Below are 15,904 nucleotides of genomic sequence, written 5' to 3' on the forward strand. Positions count from 1 at the left end.
AACCACATGTTGTCCTAACGTGAAGACTGTCTCTGTTTTCAAACAGTTTCAGCCCCTAACAGACCAACCACCCCTCTCAGTGCTGGAACCATAGTGCCACCCCCTCGACCCTCATCACGTCCCAAACTGCCTGCTGGTAAACTGACGGGAATCAATGAGATTGTGAGTAATCTCATGCTTCCAGTTGACTTAGTTTAAACTAAACGTACTACATGAGTTAGCTCTGCACTGGGTGGGTAAAAATGACATTTAAAAGTTAAAGGTTTACAGCAAATACAGTGTAATGTGTAAATGTAGTGTAAAATGCCCAGTTGATGCATGTTTGTAATTATCCTTTTTTTTTGTTAGGAATAAGGTATTTAAACACAATTCACTTATGATATTAGACATTAGAATAGCAAAAATGCATAAAACTACTCTGAAATTAAAAAATGTGGCTATTGCAAGAGATTTCTATGAAGCTGAAAAACAAAAATCTGCTAGAAGCCTTAAAGAACTACTTTGTGGGAGGTGGGGGGGTATTTGGCACCTTGGCAGTGTTTGTTTCCATAGGCTGCTTTGACATACATAACTGGCCCTCCCTCTCCCCTATAACTCTGTGCCATCCCAGTCCAGTGATTCTGCATTAGCAAAAGGAAGCAGTTGGCTGGCTTCATGTGACTCTGCATGTTGGCTTTCACCCTACCAGCACTGGTGGAATTGTGATCGGGAAATCCAAGCTAATGGATAGGAATTGCTGATCACAGAAAATTGGGGAGAATCATTACCTATGCTACTATCCTATTCTACAGTTCCGTATCGACATCTGCAAAATACATTACTCTATTATTCATTGATGGTTTTTTTTATCCATAGGGGCGACCGTTCAGCCCTCCTAAGGTGACCAACTCCAGTCCTCCTCCTGCTGCTCCTCTGGCACGAGCTGAAAGCTCCTCCTCTTTGAGCTCCAACACCTCCCTAAGCGCCAGCAACACACCTACTGTCGGTGAGGCACATACACTCTGTAGCAGGGCGGTAGTGATTGCTTCTGTATCATAACAGCATGTGCATATCCAGTACATCTTGTGTTGGGGGTCTATAGTGTGTTCATACATGGCATTTATCAGCATCAAATCCCATTAATCATTCATCGATGGGTCACCCATGCTCCTCCCACAAATGCATTCTTTCATAACTGCTGTTTGGACACACTTTACAGAGAGTTGTCAAAAAAAAGGAACTTACTGAGGAACTTTGCACTTATTTTGCAGCTCAGTTTTTATGCCAATATGTACAGTTAGGGTGCATTTATTAATTTAAAAATCACTGTTTTGGAGAAATGGAGATGGAAATCATTAGATCTTGATGAAAAATTACATGCCATACATAATCTTAGCAGATGGTTCAGTCAGAAATGCTTGCTGTAAGACAGTTTCAAACACTGACTGATTGAGTGTATCCCTACAGTGTGATCACATACGGTACTGTGGGAAACCTAGAGACTACCCTTTATGTATTCATTTCCCAATAAAATCAGCCGAGTGATTCATTTTCAGGTGGTATTTCTGAGATTCCAAAAAGAAGATCCTGACAAACTGGGACTGCTAACAATCATGCAAGATCTGGTAGACCACCAAAACTGTCGTCCATCAGAAAAAAACAGCACTAAATTTATTTATTACTTTCAAGCTGCATAATCAATACAAATCTGACAAAGCCCATATATGTTACTGTCCATCTTTCCTCTGTAAGAAGATGACTCAATATTGTGGGCCAGAAAGGATGTGGTCCAGCAAAGCAAACTGCTGAAGCTGCAGATGTTCTCAGAGCAATAGACTGACCACCTCAGAGTCCAGACATCAGTATCACTGAATGTGTTTGAGATGGTTTGGTTTGGAATCAGCGGCCTTTTGCCCAGTGCCATACAAAATCTGTTAAAATACTATCTCACTCTAAATGTGGTATTTTGTTGCTTTTGATTTCTGCTGTAAATGATTTCATCACCCTTTCAATACATTCTCACTCTTCATCTGTGGGTTGCGGTATTGTCCCCCTCCCCCACCCCCCATTTGCGGATTTCACCCTTTGGTTGGGCTGTAAGAGGACGATGTGTTTGTGGGAAAACTGCCCACCTTTGAGAAGAGGTGTGAGACTCCAGCAGGTAAAGTACAACAGACAGGAATGATAACCTGCCTTGGAGGTGTTTTTAACCTACTAACTGACTCCCCCGATTGGTCAGGCGGCTCATGTGACCTGTGTTGGGAGGTTCCAGCGTTGTCTTGTTCACTAAACCCCTTTTTTTAAATGACCTGCTTGCTTCATGTTTAACTGCCTTCTTGCTTGCGAGCATGAATTAAACATCTTGCATTGTGTATGATTTTAAAATGTGCAAGAATACATATGGTTAGGATCTCACGGTGCACAATATGGACTAAACACAATATTGCCATTGTTGGACACCTTGCAATGCAATGTTCAGATACACTGGCTAATCAGGAATGTTACATGGTTATAATTTTTTGTACAGATTTTTTGATTACATGATTATTATATATTTTTTATTCATCAAAACACCCACAGGAACACACTAGAAAAGGGGCTATTATTGCAGCTTTCTGCCGTATCAGTTGCAGTTGCATAGGCTTTTATAGTGTAAATGCTCAACAAGTGATATATGTGCATCCCTATAATGTTACTATGGGTTAGGAGATTATAGATGTTTATTATAATTAAGATATTCATATTGTATTTATTAGAATGTATTCACAGTCATGTGCAAAGGTTTTGGCACCCCTGCTCAAGGTTTTTGAGGTTTTGCTGAAGTAAGATAAGTGACAAGTGACGAAATTGTCTGCATATTTTAATGCACAATTACTGTTAATTTGCTTCATTTCACATACAATGTGGCATTTTGTATGTAATGGGTTCTGCAAATAAATAGAAATTGCCCTCTACAATGTTTCTTGTAGATCTTTTTTGCACTTGACCAAACAGGAGTGTTAAGACATTTGCAAAATCACTGTGTATGAATTGTTCTATATATGACTATTAATGAAGTTCCAGCTTGTTAATGTGTTGAAGGCCTCCATACCAGAATCTTCACAATTACATTCTTCACATTGTTCTTATATAAAATGTCCTCAGCTGTGTTTTTTATAAGATTATGATTTGTGCTTTAAACTGTTATTTTTTTCCCCCTTCACTCTTTCTCCAACATTGTTCATAGGCACATCTCGTGGGCCCAGTCCGGTGACCTTAGCCTCCCAGGATGCATTGCCCATAGCTGTGGCGTTCACAGAGTCTGTTAATGCCTACTTCAAAGGAGCCGATCCTAGCAAGTGAGTTTCGCATGACCTGCCCTGGACAAATTCTACCAGGCAGACTCAACATGTGAATAGACCTAATCTTAAGCGCAAATACCCTTTGACACGGATGTTGAATTATCTATAAGTAACAATATAAGGGGATTCACGCAGAATTGATGTTCTTCTCTGTGACATGTAAAGGCGACATAGAGGGTGAATTCAGTGCATACAGTAAATTCTGAATCTGTGACCGTGAAAGTGCTTTTGTGAATCTGGCTGTATAGCTTTCTCTGAGAGGCAAATTAAGAGCAAACCACTGTTTGAAGGTGCCTGTAAAACCAAGTTTCCCTTAACACCGGTAAAAGCCAGCATATGGAAGTTTGTACACAGGACAGTATGATTAGTTATTAGATTAACATATATATATATATATATATATATATATATATATATATATATATATATATATATATATATATATATATGTATGTATGTGTGTGTGTATGTTACAAAAATGCTTTTTCTCTCTTTTGCGAATTTTATGGAAAAGAAATTGCCCTTTCAATTTTAAAATGACTCTTAAAGACTGGGTTGAACAGTGTCTTTGTATATTTTGACCTAATTCAGTCTAACTACCAAAGCAAATCCAGCCAGTGGTGGCCCTGTGATCAGAAACTGGCTAGAGATGAATAGCATAGAAGGGCAGAATTGATAGTCAGTGTAACAGTCATGCAGCCTCAAAAGCAATTTTCACCTAATTGATTTAGTTACAGTAGATCATTGCAAGCCATATTTGAGGTTGTGGAGTTGTGTAGCCCATTTCCATGATACTGTTTTTCCTTTGCCCTAAAATGGTAGCAAAAACACATTAATTATGTGGGTCAACAATGTATACAGTGCCCAGTTTTCCAAATGATTCTTAATATTAGGATTATCCATGATAGTAGATGAAGTGCTGGGGTTTGTGCCTGCTCAGGTTCAGGTTTGTGCCTGTATTTAAGAATCGTTTTTCTTCTAAGATGCTTTCAGAAAACTCAGACAGAGCCAGGTTATGTTTAGGCGTAGAGTTGCTCACCCCTCTGTGTGTATTTCTAGATGTATAGTGAAGATCACCGGAGACATGACGCTGTCCTTCCCCAGCGGCATCATCAAGATCTTCACAACCAGTCCCTCCCCTGCAGTGCTTAGCTTCAAACTGAGAAACATCAGCAAACTGGAGCAGCTCTTACCAAACCAGCATCTATTACACAGGTATGTAGATCTGTGTGCGTGCTCATGCACATGCCTGATGTTCACCACAATTAATTCCACTAGCTAAGCATATGTGCGTACTTGCAGACCTGTCCACTTTTAGCACAGTTCATCATTTTTAATGTTAAGTATGTAATTTACTGTACATTTGCTGAGTTTTATTATTTTGTTGCAGGGTGGGGGGGGGTCTCTTCAACAAGTAAGAGAATGTTACCAGAACATGAGATGAAAGCCTTATTTCTTGTATATTTATATTTCTTTCTTCTGTAGTTTTCGGAAGGTTAACATTTTAGCATTCATCTGAAATTCACGTAGAACATTGATTTTAGACTGTCGGAGAGACTGGAATAGTTGTCTTAAAATTATATCGCAAGTGGAGATCATCAAGGTCCTAGTACTGTGTGCCATTGAAGGGCCAGTAGAGCACAAATGTTTTAGACTGTTCTTTATGACCTGAATGTCCATGGTTGTGTAGATTGTATGATAATTGAACCTTTGGCAAGTATATTATAATATATAGGGTACTGGCTGTTTTTTGTTTGTTTTTGTTTTTTTAGCATTATCAACATCCAACCCTATGTGTTGCATGCCAGTGTCAGTGTTATTTTTACATATGGAGACTTGTATCTGCTGATCTTCTGTTGTGTATGTTAAGACATAGCTGTTTGTCTGTTTACTGCAATATTAGCCCATGCTGCCAAAACCATGTAGGAAATACACTACTGCCCATCTTGCACTCTTAACTTTCAGCTGGTCAAAAACAAGACTGGTGCAGAAACCTTCCATTGTAGTGGTGGAAGTACCATGTGCATTTTCTGGTTTTAAAGCAGCTCTGAACATTGTGTTGATAAAGAGGAGCAGGTCAATGCTTGTGTGATTAAATTGTACAATAATAAATTGTAGTGCATTCACAACAAAAAAATATGTGAGGTAGTTATTACACATTATTAATCCGCACAATAACAAACTCTGTACGTATAAAAAAAAAGTAATTGTAACTGGGCATCAAATGATCAGAGTGGTCGTTAAAATTGCAATATTATATTATATTACATTATATTATATTATATTATATTATATTAGCACATTATATGTTTTATAATGTATGCAGATGGAATTGAGGTCTAAAAACTGGAAGAGGACATCCTAACTTACACTATATTTAAACTGACAATATTCAATTTTATAGTTTTTGAAGTGAACAGAGAAATCTGAGCCTTTTGAGTGACAGCTCTGTTAAGCCAAAAGCATTCTGTTTTGGATGTAGGTCACATGACTTAAATCATGTCACTGTGGACTGCAGTTGAGTTTCCTTCCCTCAAACGGAGCTCTTTTTCTCTCTCTCTCTCTTTCTCTCTCTCTCTCTCTCTCTCGTGTGAGTTCTGTCCAGCAGCTAATGCAGTCCAGACATGGTTATTTGAATCTAAAGGGGATTTATAATTGAATATAATTTAATAGCCGGGTGTCTAGAGAAGGGGTCAGACGTTTTGAGTTGCTGCAGTGACACACAGCCAACAGCAGCTATGAATTCTTAAATGTGTGTATGCCTGTGTGTTTCTCTCGGACAGCGACTCCTCCCAGAGCGACACAGACACGAGGGACTTCTGGCTGAACATGCCTGCGCTGACGGCGTATCTCAGGAAAAGTTCAGAGCAGAGCCCTGCATCCTCTTACTACAATGTGGACGTCCTCAAGTATCAGGTGTGTACCGCAGTCCTGTTGATGCTCCATAAAGAAAGTGATAAACTGGAAATGGGAAAATCGGAAAAACTTTTAAATGTATTATTTATTTATTTATTTATTTATTTATTTATTATTTATTAAGATAATATTCAGTATCATCAGCCAATATAATTTGAAACAGACTTCAGTAGTTTTAGTTTAACAGTGCCCTGCTGCCTGGTGTGATTAATATGACTGTTAATATGATATCAACTGTGAATTATCAGTCCTTAATGGTCACATCTTTTAAACTCAAATGGCAGAAACTCATACAGTCATAAATAATAGAAATATTGTAGTTCAGGGGATGAAGCATGCTAAAGCGAAGTTTATATGCATTGTTAATTATTATAGCATTCTTAGCAATTTTGTCAATTAGGGTTTTTTCCCTGGATCTCCCCTGGATTTTTTTATCAGTTCTCTTTACACAATTAGTTTTTGGGTTGTAGCCCATTTTCTTCCTGCCAACAATTTTTTTTCTTCTTGCTTTTTGATGTTTTAAGCATGACTGCGTTTTGTCTGTTCGGGTTTATTAGTTTAATATTGTAGCACATGGGGAGAGCTTTAAAGCATTTTTAGTGTTTTTGTTCAAATCATTAATAATAATAAAATAAATTAATAAATCAGTTCTCATAAAACAAGTCATGAGTGTTTTGGATGTATTTTTAATGTTTTAACCAAGACCATGTTTTGTTTGTTCAAATGTATTAGTTCTGTATTGTATAGCAGGGGGTGGAGCTACACAGCATTTATTTTTCATACTTCTCTTCACATACTTTGTTGTTGTTTTTGTTTGTTTTTGTACTGTAACATCGTTGTTACAATTCTTTCATTCTTGGAGCTACCTTGTTCATTGTTGTTTTGACCTTTTTCTTTATCAGGGTTTGGGATCTCACAAAATTTCTCCTAAACAAATGTGGTGGACGACAGTGATATTCTTGCTTTGCTTTCATGCTTAACATTAAAATTGAGCTTTAAAACTCAAAAGCAGACCACATCCCCTCACCCCCACCATGATGAATCAGTCTTTTATTGTTTTTGAAATAATACATTATGATTTCATATTTTGAATTATACACCCCCACCCACACCATAATCCCATAGTCATTGAAGATCATCCTTATGTTAAGCATCATCGTTTGCAATTGTGCGTATCGACTCAGCCTTAGACTTAGACTGATTATGTGTCAGTGATTAGTTAGTGTCATTGCAGAACCTGGAATTTTTCACTCATCCATGCGTACATGTCTAGAAAGCAGGGTTGTGTAACTTGTTATAAGGGTTAAACTTGCTCCAGTTTCCTTATATTATGGCCGTTTATTCTCAGGTGTCCTCAAACGGAATTCAGTCGACGCCGCTGAACCTGGCAGTGTATTGGAAGTGTGGGTCCAGCACTACTGACCTGCGTGTGGACTACCGCTACAATCCCGAGGCCATGCAGCCGCCCGGGCCACTTTCCAGTGTGCAAGTCTTAGTGCCGGTCAATGGGGGAGTCACCAACATGCAGTCGCTTCCCAGCGCCATCTGGTGAGTGGGAGGTAGACACAGCAATTTGCTGTGTATTTCACATCTTATTGAACCTCATCACCGATCTCACACTCTACACATTTAAACATCTTTCTATATATATATATATATATATTTTTTTTTTTTTTACCAGGAATGCAGACCAGAATAAGTCATTATGGAAGCTGAATGATATCTCTGAGAAGTCTGAAAATGAAGGTATGAAAATACAAAAGCTACTAATAACAATCACTGCAATTAACAGTATGTTTCAAAGAGGATTTCAAAGGTTTTTAATTCAGTATGAAAGTGTAACAGGGCAGCATGACAAAACACTGCAAGAAAAAAAGAAAATGCAAATTTAGTACTGAAATACCTGTGCTGTACTCCATAAGACGATAGAGCAGTTTTGACAGCCCTCTTTATCCTGTACATGGACAGAGACACCAAACAGAGCATAAGCCCTGAGCATAATCCCTGAGAATTAGCCCGGAGACAGAGCATTAGCCCTTTTACGGTTTCTAAAGTTGCATACTACTGCACTACATTAGTACATAAGCATTTTTTGTTAAGTGAGTGGAAGGAGAACTTGAAGTATCTCCAAATGGCAGAAAGTATAGTTACATTTATTTAGTATATATTTTTTTGTATAGACTAGGATCCAAAAGAGACCTCTAAGCTTAGATACTACTAAATACAAAAGTCAGTATGGAGACCATAATGCTCGACACTACACTTTGCCCAAGTACTCCTGGAAGAGATGGGTCTTCAGTCTGTGTTTGCCGTTCGGACATCCAGGGGAAGATCATTCCACCACTTCAGTGGCAGGACAGAAAAAAGCCTGGACACTTGTCTTCTGTGAGTCCTAAAGTATGGCGGGTCACATGAGCCGTACTTGAAGCTGGAAGGGCTCTTTGTGCAGATCGGCTTTTCATCATTGCCATCCAGTACGGAGGGGCTGGTCCGTTCTTGGCGTTGTAGGCCAGCGTCAGGGTTTTTGATCTGATGCGGGAAGCAGCTACAAGAAGCCAGTGAAGAGAACGCAGCAGTGGAGTGATATGGCTCAACTTAGAAGCAGCTGCCAAGCGCTCTAAAACTAATTTAATAATTGATACCGAAAAAGTAGGAGAAGAGTATAAGAAAATAAGAAGCCTTCCTCAGTTCCTAATGAAATTAGGAAATGTCAGTTAACAGCAATGATGGTTCTTTTGTTTGAGGATGTAGTGCAAAAAACTAGACCCACTACATCATCATCTATGTTCTACTACATCATCTTCTATGTTCTAAGCTAATTCGAAACCTAAACCATGGTCATTTTGTGTGTATGTTAGGTTCTGGCTCTCTGAGGGCAAAGTTTGAGCTTTCAGATGGCCCCTCGATTCCAGCCACACTGGCTGTCCAGTTCTTCAACGAGGGAAGCACTCTCTCTGGGGTGGACATGGAACTGGTTGGCTCTGGTTATCGACTCTCGCTTAATAAGAAGAGATTTGCCAGCGGTAAGACCTTTTAATCTCTATTTCTGCAGCCTTTGTCTGTCCCCGTAGCCCCCCAGCACCCCACCCAACCCAGTAACTATACTACTGATGTACTGAGCTACACATGCCCCAAATCTACATTCACAGGCCATTTTATCAAGAATGCCTGCCATTTAGATACAATTACTGATGTAGCACTATTTATCAGCCCCCCACCCCGTACCCCATCCATCAACAGAAAGTTGATGACATATGTTGGGTTGCTGTGAATGTATCAAGCACAGCAGTGTTGCTAGAGCTTTTACACACCACATTACTGGATTCAGAATAGTCCACCAATCGAAAATATCTAACCAACAGTGGTCCTGTACAAAGGGGTTTACAAAGTGTGCCCAAAACAGGTATACATACATTATACACAATACACACTATACATACTCTCTATATTTACAATGTGCATATCTCTCTCTCTCTCTGTGTGTGTGTGTGTGTGTGTGTGTGTGTGTGTGTGTGTGTGTGTGTTACAGGGCGCTATATGGCAGACTGCTGAGATATCAAACCAGGCGCACATCTGCTCTAATTGTTGGAGTTTTGAAGGTTTTAGGTTCTTTGTTTTATTCCATCTCCCATGACGATGGAGGTTAATGGGAAGTGAACAAAAGGGCTGCCAGAACGATGGCTCTCCTTACGCCTTCAGTTCTCAGCATTCTGAACTCTCCTTCCACCAGTAAAATGCACCTTTTTGGGGAAGAAAGTTGTTTTTTGTTTTTGTTTTGTTTTTTTAACTACAGTTACGTAGCACTGAGTATCAAACACTGTGTAAAAAGATTAATAATAAAAAGAAACCTCCCCCCACAAAAAAATACAAAAAAACACAAAGATGGAATGTCTGGATATCGATGAGTGAAAAGAATGAAAAGTAATTGTTAATCTTGGATACATTTTCGAGCTATTCAGACTTTTATAAAGTCAGAACGGTAGTGTTTGTTTTGATATATGTATAGTTAATTTGTAATATGAATTATAAATAAATATATAAATATAACATACAGCATATCTAAAACAAAAAAAGAAAAAAAGATATATATCTGCACTAACAATCTTCCAGGCCATTTGTATAGATTAGTCTGTTCCTGTATATTAAGCCTTAACAGTCAGTCTCAATGACCACGAAGAAGAAGGAAAATAAAAAACGCTGCGTAAATAAAGCAGAGGGACAGAACTAAAATGCCTCAAAAGGCAATACTTTCAGGCAACTCGATCGCCAGTGTTTTGTCCAGAAAAGCGTTTTCCACAAAATGTCCCGTAAGGGGCCTGTTTTTCTGAAGTTGACTGGTTAACTTTAGAAAAGCTGACCCTTAAGCATGATTATTTGTAGCGTCTAAAAGCTGGTCATTTCTGTCTCTTACAGTAGTAATGTCTTGTATGTGTTTCTCACCGTAAATGTGCAATGAAGGTATAAGCTGTCAGATTTCGTTTATGGACGTTATGGACATGGATTGTGTTTCAGTTTCAGTGCCATTTTCACGTGGCTGTCCAGAATCCGGGTCAGTTTTGTGACTTTTTTCAATGGGGTGGGGAAAAAAAACAAACGAAAAAAAAAAACAACTGAACTCAGTGCCTCTTTTTCTATTACCAAACTTGAAGATTTACCTTTTTTCCCTACAAACTTCAGCAAGTTGCTGCACCGCAAAAAAGCACATCACTGTCCCATTTGTGTTTTTTGTCATTTTTAAGTGCCAGTCCAGTTTTATACTCTTTTTACTAGGATGTTGAAGGGAAATTACTGCCTCGCAAAACGCCCAATTTAATTGTAGGCCTTCTGCAAAACCAGTCGTCCTGCCTGTGTAGTCCTTTTTACGGGATGGTGCTGCACTACCTGTTTAATAGCTTACCATACGTTGTGCCACTGCTGCCACTCTAATACCAGTGCTGGCAGGTCTGTCCGTCTTCAAGCCTTAAGATTTGTTCTCTTGGAGGGATGATCCAAAAGATGTGCAGCAAAGTACTTGTAGATATGACTGTTGAAATCCTTCCCGAATACTGGTTTCTTTTAAAGTTTTGAATGCCCTCCTTTCTGATATTTGTCAAAAATCCTCTTTCCAGCACTCTTTAGAATAAAGCTGCCAAAGGGTTTCTTGGGTCTTGTCCAAGAAGAACCACTTTTGCTTCCCTAAAGATCTTTTCAGTAGTTCTTCAAAGTACCGAACCATGTTGTTGAATAAGATGTGAAGCCTAATGTAAAATGAAATACGTTTTAAATGCATTTAGCTTAAAGTGTAAAGCTAAAGATTGCTGGAAATGAACGTCCAAGTACAAAATAACGTCAAAATATAGAACTGGATGATCTGATTACCCTTAATCCAGCTGAATTGCTAATAATGATTGCAGTCGTTGGATAAACTGTGAATAGTTCCACTTGCTTAGATAACCTAGTAAGTAGCTTTTGATTATATTTGCCAAATATTAACACACGAGTAACTAAAAGGAAACTAAAGAGAAACTGAACATATCATTGATTGTGCACCAGCTTGCATATCCTTTGGGAACTGTTAGCCAAATTTTTGTATTTTTCTGTTATTTTATTTATTCTTCCGTGAATATAGCACCACAACAATTTGTCGGGTTACGATCGGTCTCGAGGCAGCCACCCAATGCCTTTATTTCCAGGCTTGCACTGTGACTCTGTGTGGAAAAACAGTTCTAAAGTGCTTTAAGTGGGACAGTAGCGTTGGTTTGATTGTGAAAACTGACTCTACAAAGGCCCTGTGCCTTATATCCTAGAGGGCCAATTCTCTAAGGGCTACCCTAACCAATGAACGAGGAGACACCACAGATACCTTAAATAATTCACAGGCGTTTGTTTGAAAAAAGTGAATCTGGAATTTCTTTTCTAGGAATGATGTGTTTTGTCATTTTAACATCCTTTGTCCATGTTGTCCTTGTTTGTGGAATAACTAGGCACACCTTTTTGGATTCTGTATCTTTACAATTGTATCTGAAATTTGTACAAATGTACTGTATGTGATTTCACTGAATTGGCGTTCAGTGTTAATTTGGGTGTTTAATGTAGAGGCAGATATTAACCAGTGGAGGTTAGGGTCAAAGTGTACGTAGCATTAACGAACTGTCCACCACTCACTTCCTCTGTCCAGAAAAAAAAAAAAAAAAAAAAAAAACTACATTACATACATGTGTGTGATGTGTGTATTAGCGAGCTGGTTCTTGCTGCCTCTACAACAATCGGATCAATGTTTGAAGGCATTTTAGGAGCTTCTCAAATCTCGTCTCTTTCCTTTCTTTTAATTTTGATTTCTTATTTCTTTTTATGGTCGTGTCCAGTGGTGTGTCAAAGGAAGATCTATGTTTTTGTTTTTTCTTCACAAAATGTAAATTTACCACTTTGTCTTCACTTCATGATTTCGGTGTGTCTGTAATAAATGTGTAATATATAAATCTATACAAATATAAGAATTACTACAGGACTTTGTGTATTTAGTCATTTTTTGGATTTTGCATATCATGCCAATATTCTGAAACACCAATTTGCAGAGTAAAGGCTCAGAATGAATGTTCCGAATTTATTTTTTTATTTATACACATATATCTTACATACATAAAGTATAAAGATAAAAGGGGAAATCCACCATCATTTCAGAATTTCAGCTACACTGAGATCTAAGATGTAAACCAAAGTCATTGAGGGTGGTTTAATGTAAATGGCTCATTATAGAGAAGGTTTCTTTACAGTGGTGGTGATAGGAACCAGGGCTCGCCATGTCTGTAGTGCAAATACATCAAATTTATTTGGACTTGCATTTTAAAACTTTAAAACTTTTTTCTTTTGTCATGAATACATTAAAATAAATTAACTTCAACTTGTCTTTGAACAATTTTCAAACATGTCAGGCATCAGCCAGAGTTTTTGTAAGCATTTTGTGTGATGACATTCTGATGTAGCTTTCAGAGGCACTACATGTTGGAGACATGCCTCCTGTAAGATCAAACCACTCTAACTGACTTTGTTTACACATTCATTTAAATATTCCGGCCATTTTGGGAAAGTGGAATTGCCATTTAACATCACAAATGTCTAAGATGATCCATAAAGACCAAGTTAAAAAAAGACATGTATGTTAAATTGCCAACCAGAAATATCTAGCCAACAGTGACCCTGTCGTCTGCCACACAAGCCAAAGCATGATACACTAAATGTCCAAATGTTTGTGGACATTCCTTCTAATTAACTCATTCAGCTGCTTTAAGTAACCTTAAGTTGTGCCCATTGCTGACACTAGTCTCTGTAGAGATGTAGTGCCAATAAAATAGGACACTCTGGAGCAGGTCAACATGAACCTTTTGGCACCATGACTAATGCCAGAAGTGGGCTAGAGGGGTATAAAGCCCCCAGCATTGAGCTGTGGAGCAGTGGAGCTGTGTTCTCTGGAATAATGGTGCTCCATCCAGTACTTCTGGGATGAGGTGGGGAGTTTGGGATGAGGTGGGGTGGTGATCATCCACCATCCTGACCTCACTAACACTCTTGTCACTGAGCAGGTGTCTCAGTACTTTTGTCTGTTTAGTGTAGATTCACTCCCATGCTTAACAGTCGGCAAGTTTTTTTCATTTAATGTTTCACATTTGGTGATTGTGGCTAAAAGGCTAATTTACTTACTTCTGTCCACAGCATTAACGTGTCTGGCTTATTCAGATAAGCTACTGTGATAATACTGGCCAGTTTTGCAAATCAGTATAGTATAATTTTCTCCTCTTGGTTTTAGTCTTACTGCTTAGTCATAAGATATATCTTCAGTATAACACAAAAGTCTTCAGTTATGGCATTGCTACTTATTCACAGTTTTTGAATTCCAATAGAAACGCAGGCAAACCGAAGACCTGAGGAGAGTTGAACTCTAGAGGACCTTGTTATGCGCATCTGATATATATAGTTTGCTGTGTTTACTTCTTTTCATTTCAGTCCATAAAATGGATGGACAAACTTTTGCATACAACTGTATTTTGGTTAATTGTTTTATAGATGAGAGAATATCATGCAGAGTCAGAAACCACATGAACAAGTCTAGATTTTAGATTACTGAATTACTCAACATGGCAGTGTCTGCATTGGATCAGACACAGCAGTGCTGCTGGAGTGTTTAAACACCTCAGTGGCACTGCTGGACTGAGAACAGTCCACCAACCAGAACTATCCACTGTGGGCAGTGACCAATGACGAAGAACTAGGGGATGACCAATGCCAACTGTGCAGCAACAGATGAGGTTCTGTATCTGACTTTACATCTACAAGGTGGAGCAGCTAGGTAGGAGTGTCTAATAGAGCGGACAGTGAGTGGACTCTGTTTAAAAACTCCAGCAGCCCTGCTGTGTATGATCCTCTCATACCAGCGCTACATACACTAACACACCACCACCACCATGTCAGTGTCACTGTGTGCTGAGAATGTCCTGTGGGGTCCTGACCACTGAAGAACAGGGTGAAAGTAGGCTACCAAGGTATGGCGAGAAACAGATGGACTACAGTCTGTACTTATAGAAATACAGAGTGCTCCTATACGATCAGTGGAGCTCATCTAATGGGCCAAGTTCATTCCACACCAGGGGTGATCATCATTCTCTGATATGACTGTGTATATATGCTTCCATTACATTTTAGGTATGGAGGTACAGCTACATATCTTTGCTACTTTCTCAGTCTGTGTGTGTGTGTGTTTACACAGTCATGCATCCGACCACATCTGCTGCACTGCCAGTGCTCCTTAAAGCTTAAATAAAAGTTGCCCACATGTGCGAGCCATCCGTGTTTTTGTTTTTAATGGTGTGTTAGCAGAGGGACCTCATGCTCATGGAGTTGATCAAGTCATCTTCATACACCAGTCTGCCATCACCAGTCCACTTTAATCTACTTCACTGTTCGCCACTTCCACGTCAACCACACTTAGAATTTCACAAACAGTGCTCATTCATCTCCCCCCCTTTTCATTACAGGGACACTCCAGTGCCCATCAGCCCTCTCTAGCTGTTGCTGCTGTGGTGTGTGGCTGATTATCTCACACTGTATGGGCAGCTGCTGAATTCCAGAATTCCATCATTTATTTCATATTTATTTAACGGAATTGAACTTTCATTAATGAATTTCTTTTATTTTTTTAATAAACATGAAATTTTCTGAAAGTGAATGAAAGTTCATGTTTGTGCCCCAAGGTGTGAGTGAATTGGTATGTGTGGAACTCTGTGATGGACAGGAGCTTTGTCCAGGGGATGTCCATGCCTTGTGCGCAATGATTCCAGGTAGACCCGCTTTGACCCTTACCAGGAAGAAGCTGATAAGCTGATGAATGGAATAATTTGATAGGTGAGTGATTGAGTGATTCCACAAAATCCTTGCCAAACCGACATCCTAATTAGTTTTCTACACCCAGAAATCTGTCCTTTTGTTATGCATCTCATACTCCAAAACTGATCTTGCTATTTTAGTCTTTTTTTTATTTTATGAAAATTATTATAATTTTTTTTTTGCTCAACACACCAAGCTTGTGATGGGGTGGCTTAACTGGCAGCCATGCTCCATGTTAGCTTATTAAATGTTATTCATACGTTACATTTAAAAAATGGCTCCACTGAGGGCTTGAATGACTTAATCGTGTC

The 15,904-nt window shown here is 38.9% G+C and overlaps 1 protein-coding gene across 5 annotated transcripts in view; it reads left to right on the forward strand.

Moving 5' to 3' along the window:
* The window catches only part of fcho2 (FCH and mu domain containing endocytic adaptor 2), an 84,086-nt gene extending 71,363 nt beyond the window's left edge, over positions 1-12,723 (forward strand). For 3 of the 5 annotated variants that reach the window (XM_072673902.1, XM_072673926.1, XM_072673909.1), the window contains 10 exons: positions 47-162; positions 856-985; positions 2,081-2,140; positions 3,206-3,317; positions 4,380-4,535; positions 6,104-6,236; positions 7,585-7,784; positions 7,918-7,982; positions 9,095-9,259; positions 9,766-12,723. In XM_072673902.1, the coding sequence (XP_072530003.1) occupies positions 47-162; positions 856-985; positions 2,081-2,140; positions 3,206-3,317; positions 4,380-4,535; positions 6,104-6,236; positions 7,585-7,784; positions 7,918-7,982; positions 9,095-9,259; positions 9,766-9,788 (1,160 nt within the window). In that variant the 3' untranslated portion in view covers positions 9,789-12,723. The remainder of the gene's footprint in view (positions 1-46; positions 163-855; positions 986-2,080; positions 2,141-3,205; positions 3,318-4,379; positions 4,536-6,103; positions 6,237-7,584; positions 7,785-7,917; positions 7,983-9,094; positions 9,260-9,765) is intronic. The other 2 variants (XM_072673918.1, XM_072673934.1) reach the window with 1 other exon arrangement.
* Positions 12,724-15,904: the final 3,181 nt, after the last annotated feature.

This window comes from Salminus brasiliensis, chromosome 1 (genome assembly GCF_030463535.1).
Source record: "Salminus brasiliensis chromosome 1, fSalBra1.hap2, whole genome shotgun sequence".
Classification (NCBI taxonomy): domain Eukaryota; kingdom Metazoa; phylum Chordata; class Actinopteri; order Characiformes; family Bryconidae; genus Salminus; species Salminus brasiliensis.